This window comes from Xyrauchen texanus, chromosome 12 (assembly GCF_025860055.1).
Source record: "Xyrauchen texanus isolate HMW12.3.18 chromosome 12, RBS_HiC_50CHRs, whole genome shotgun sequence".
In the NCBI taxonomy this organism is placed as follows: domain Eukaryota; kingdom Metazoa; phylum Chordata; class Actinopteri; order Cypriniformes; family Catostomidae; genus Xyrauchen; species Xyrauchen texanus.
The window spans coordinates 276,397-282,032 of record NC_068287.1 but is presented as its reverse complement, the minus strand read 5'-3'; the positions used below and the strand labels follow the sequence as shown (position 1 = coordinate 282,032).

General features: G+C 39.8%; 1 protein-coding gene across 1 annotated transcript; it reads right to left on the bottom strand.

Moving 5' to 3' along the window:
* Positions 1–1,609: 1,609 nt before the first annotated feature.
* sstr2b (somatostatin receptor 2b) lies at positions 1,610–2,710 on the bottom strand. Its single transcript, XM_052138877.1, has one exon. It carries the CDS (start codon positions 2,708–2,710, stop codon positions 1,610–1,612), a length of 1,101 nt encoding a protein of 366 aa, XP_051994837.1.
* Positions 2,711–5,636: the final 2,926 nt, after the last annotated feature.

Below are 5,636 nucleotides of genomic sequence, written 5' to 3'. Positions count from 1 at the left end.
GTGGCGCGGTAGTAGGTCCTGCCTAGACCGAGAGGAGTTCTACAAACACAGACCTGCACAAGGGAGATGCGGGTCCGCGGACAGGGGGACCGTACCGCGGAAAATACATCACAGGATATATTGGAATAATCAGAACCCATGGAGCACCTGTTCCAGTAGAGGCAAGTCGGTGCCTGCGGTTGGTCTGGATGCAAACTCCGCTGAATTCGGAGCCAGAGGGCTAGGGAGGAATAAAACCAGGGTCCATGACTTGTGGACTTGACTAGGGGAAGGGGTCAGGCACGGCCAGGGTCTGGTAGGCCAACGCAATGGCGTCCACGATCCAGAGCTGTGGTGTTCAAGTTGCCCGGGATAAGAGTGGCGTGCAGCGACCTCAGCTGCTGCTGACTCCAAAGGAGGAGATGATGGGCAAGTTGTGACATGCGACGCGAGTGAACGCCGCCCAGGTGATTTATATAAGCTACTGTCACTGTGTTGTCTGAGCGAATCAACAAGTGCTTGCAATGGATCAGCAGCAGAAATCTGCACAAGGCAAAAACTACAGCCAGAAACTCTAGGCAGTTGATGTGCCAACCCAGTCAGGGCCTCATCCAGGAGCCAGCGGCTGCCCACGGAGGCCCAGCCCAACTGGTAGGCATCCATAGTAACTACGACACATCTGAACACATCTGAACTCCTGCCCGTAGAAAACAGAGGTCTGTTCATGGGCTGAATAAGTGATGTCAGGAAGGGGTGAGGGTCACACGGCACCCAGGGACGTAGTCTGCACTGAGGTGCAGAGAAGAGAAAAGCAGCTGATTTGCAGCATATCTCCTACAGCATACGCTCTTGTAGAGGTGAGTGGAAAAGCAGTGAATTTATTAAACTGGCTGATACACAACTGCTCGGCTCCGAAGAAAAAATCAGTCTGAACAGACGCACACTTCCCTCCTTTTATGCCCATATGTCCGAGGGAGGGGCAAGCAAATTCTGTTCACCATTTCTCATTGGCCTAAGAGGTAACCGAGGCTCTCAAGAGAGTCCCCTAGTGTCACTACATCGACACAATGTTGAGTGAGTGACAGAAGGGGAACTATATACATGCCAGGTACTAAAAATCACAATGACATAAACTGTTGTCTTATCTAAATACATTAATTAGCAGTGCCACAATTGTTGGAAACAATAAATTCCAGAAATCAAAATGTTCTCAGAATTTCTGTACATGAAAACTGTCTTTTATGCAACAGTTTGTATGTTTCAGATAGGCTAAAGTGGCAGGGTTTCATAAAAACACACTGGCACATTATATTCTCTTTGTAGATAAGGTGTGTTAGAAGTAATCCACAAATATGCTTTATAGTAATGAGGTCCAAAGTAACAATCATCAAAAATGCATTTTACAGTTCTTAATAAATGAAAGAAAATTATTTTGAAGAGTTTTTTTTATTTTTATTATTATTATTTTGGAAAATTTAGAAAATTGTAAAAACCAAAGATGGAAAGACCAGTCAGAAGCTTTTGCTGTGTTTCCAGTCACCTTTCTAACTCCATCCATATTTACTAGGGTCTGTTCTGTAGCACAAGCTGTGTCAGTTGAGTTGGTTGTGGAGTAGTTTCCCTTATTTTATCAGATGCTGGTTTGCAGGTCTCCATTTAACAGTGTGCTTTGCGTTTCTGTTGGGTCATTCATCATTTGTAACTTGTCCTGTTTGCTGTCAGTGCACTCAATTCCCCTTTTCAGACACAGAACGTTTTGGAAACTTTTTTTGAAGTTATCAGACAAGAAAGCATATAAAATTGGGTTGGCGCAGCTATTGGCGTATCCCAACACCACAACAAAGGCAAACATGCTCCTCAAGAAGGGTGTTGTGCTTATGGTGCCTGTAACTGATGTCACATTGAAGACATAGAAAGGCAGCCAGCAGAACACAAAGACAGTGACCACGATGGACACCATGCGCGTCACCTTCTTCTCAGAGCGTTTGCGTTTGGTGGAGCCCACCCTGATCCCGGATGACTTGACCTTGATGATAATGAGTAAATAACACAAACAGATGACCATGAGAGGCAGGAAGAAGCCCAAGAAGAAGGTATAGAACATGAAGGCGGTGTAGTAGGCCTCCTGCGGTTCCGGCCACACAATGGTGCAGAAGCAACCGTCTGGTTTGGTGATTATTCCACTGTAAATAATGATCGGGAGGTTGACGAGGAGTGACACGACCCACACCACCAGGTTGATGGTCTTGGCAACGTGGGGCCTCCTCCATTTGGTGGACTTTATAGGGTGAACCACAGCGAGGTACCGATCAATGCTCATCACCATCAGGCAGAAGATACTGGTAAACTGGTTCAGAGAATCGACGGTTATAACCACGCGACATAAAGCCGCCCCGAACGGCCAGTGGACCAGTGCCAACTGAATGGCGATGAAGGGCAAACTCAGCATGAACAGCACGTCTGCCAGGGCTAAGTTTAAGATGTAGATGTTCGTAACTGTCTTCATCTTGGCGTATCGCAGGATGACATAGATGACCAGAGCGTTTCCACAGAGACCGACTGCACAAACTACGAAATACATGAAGGTGATGACCACAGTGCTAGTTCTTGTTAAACTGTGGTCAGTGTTATTTCTCATGTCCTCATCTGACATGTTGCCCAACATAATGCCACCATACATAGGAAACTTGGACAGGTTACTAGGTGAGAATGAAAATGTCCAAGAATCCATTGTACAGCTCCCTTCAGATTCCCAATGCCAGCAAGTGTTACATAGCACCTGGAAAACAGCAGTATGAAGGTCATTGAACTGTCCTGTATTTTTAAAGATAAGCACTTAATAACATATACTAGCTCTGTTCTAAAAATTACTGAGCTGCCCTACTGTCTACTGCCTACATAGGCACATCCTCACTAATCAGTTTAAGTTTGAAAACTCAAAGTATGCAATAATGAAGAGTGTTTATGAAAGTCTCTGTTATCAGTGGAGGAAAACACCATTTCACAGTGGATGAGAGGAGTAAGCATAATAACATCAATGCCTTTTCAGACAAAAATAGATTAGTATGGACATGGCCATAGGCTGCATCCTAACTAAATGGACCCTCATATGTGACCGATGTGGAACCCTTTACATAGGCAGCAAGTCTGTCCTTTTACAAATATTGGTTTATAGAAGAAATTTACAAGTGACTCGACTTGATTGCAATATCATTTTAACTTGTTGCTAAGGTAACAACACCATGATCTAATAAGCATCAAAATATACAGAACAAATGTTGGATAAATTAGATTAATTAGATTGAAAATATATATTTTTTTAACACTTTAAGGCACTGAATGTATTATATTTGATTTCTCTTGCTTTGTCTGCCATCTCTGATTTATTTAATTTCTAAGCTTGTTAGAATACATTCTAGGATACATGCAATGTTTTTTTACATTTTAAATATCCTTGTGTTTGGAACACACCTATGATGCCTAGTTTATTTTCTGGTTTCTCGAGCACCTCAGCTGTGTTCACTAGTTTTTTCTTGGCAGTCTTAAATACATGTTTAAATACATAATTGTACCCTAAAGGCCTATTGTCTACCTTTTAAAGGTCCATTTACTCGCTGATTTTTTTGTTTTTACCTACACAGTACTCTTTTTTTCTCCTTTAGGGTACAAATATATATCCAAAACAAGGGTACTGCGTTTTTCCAGTGATAGCCATTGTCTCTTAAAATGTACAGTTTAGTACCTTTTTATTCTGAGAATGTTACTTGTAGCTTATAAATGTATAATCATAAATTTCAATTATTGGTACAAAAAGGTCCCTTTGAGGGTGCACCACCATAGTGATGGCCCTTGCATATTAAAACATTTTTGTTTTTGTTACTGAGAGTGAACATGTTGTTAAGTGTTATTTCAAGAAGACCAATGGTGATATCTGCCTCTGCTGAAAAATTGTATGAGTATGAGATATCATATGACAGGCACAGCAGATGGCCATAAATCAACAGTTTTTACTTATTCCCTAAGGGAAATCTAGAAGGGATTGTTTGGCAACCGAGTAATACAAGGATTATTCACTATTGTGTAAAATTAATTTGGAACTGCAATGCAAATGTTTATTTTCTACAAATTTAAAATTATAACAAGGGTATTAAAACCACTAAATGTCCAATAATATATTAGTATCTAAAGCTGTTATGATCTTCTTGGACCTAACATACAACCAGAGCATGAAAGATCATTGCTTTGAGTCCAAGTGTTTTCCATGGCTCTGTACAGCAATAATCCTGAGAGTCAGGACATGATCCAGTCTGCAGATCATGTCCAGTCATTGATCTGTCCTTTGCATCACAATCAGTTGGACAAACAGACTGAAAAGCAAAGCGATCAATATGCCTCACAGCTTCACACCCACCTCTAACTTTCATGTATTCAGGGTAATGTATGTCGTACAGTTTTTCCATTAACATGATTGAAATTCACAATTCACATATGTTTCTACATTGACAGCACAAAGCCTTTGGGTTCAGTCAATATTGAGTGTTTTATTGTAGAAGGAAACGTGAGCTGTTAGAGAACAGTTTGTATAAGTTAATCAAATATTTTCCTATTTATGTGGTGTTATTATTTCTGTATTCACTATTGAACATTTGAATTTTCAAATGTGTAGCATGAGTCTTACACCCATTTTCCTAATAATAATCAACCAAATTAACTAATTTCTGTACCTTCATGCCATAATGTTAAGAAGTCAACATAACTCTTTTATTTTAGTTTTTGATAAGAATATTGAAAGAAAATATTAAGAGGCAGAAAATGGTGCTGGGTATATTAATATCCATTTGTTCATCTGAACATATTCCATAAATGGCTTTTTAATATAATCATGGATGATTAAATCTTTTTCGCATGGACAGTATAAATATAAATATTATACATGTTGGAAATGGCACTCTTACCTTTAAATTGATGGTGTATTTGGATGCTGCTCATTGTTGAGAGGATGAATCCTTCCAGAGCAATCCAAACATTAACACTGATCCTGAGACTGTATGAAAAGAGATGTGAACTTGTGCCGAGATGAGCCGCTTACTGCGAGAGAGAGAGAGCGAGAGAGAGAGAGAGAATATGTGTGTATGAATATGTTCTAGAATAGAGTAAGTGTGATGCTGATATATTATTTATGTTGAATTGTGCACCACTGATCTGCTCATTGTGTTTATGCATGCTGTGAAAATAAATAGTTACGGATGGCCATATACTATAAATGTGTGTTTTATATTGAAATGTGTGTCATTTATAAATACATCAATATTATGTTCTTAAAATATAGGCCTACTACTACAGTAAAAGCCATTTTAGGTCAAAACAAATCTTTATAAGAAACATTAAAAAAAAAAATAGATGCAGCAGCGATACCGGGGTCAATACAATTATGGGCACTATGAGCAGCAAAAGAAGCTTGTGATATGTTTTTGTTTACAGTCCGATGAACAGTGTATGAGGAGTTAGAAAAAGTAAACTTTCAATCATAAAAAACTGTCCTGAAACTGCTCAGGTAGTATCTGGGTATGATAGTTATCATGCATGAAAGTGTTCAAGAGTTTTAAGCCAAAATTAAAATGTTTCTTTCTCCTGACCAGTCCCTACTGTTGCCAAAA

What these genes read in the sequence shown, in the direction of transcription:
- sstr2b (XM_052138877.1), bottom strand. Translation starts at nt 2,710, where the DNA reads ATGGATTCTTGGACATTTTCATTCTCACCTAGTAACCTGTCCAAGTTT.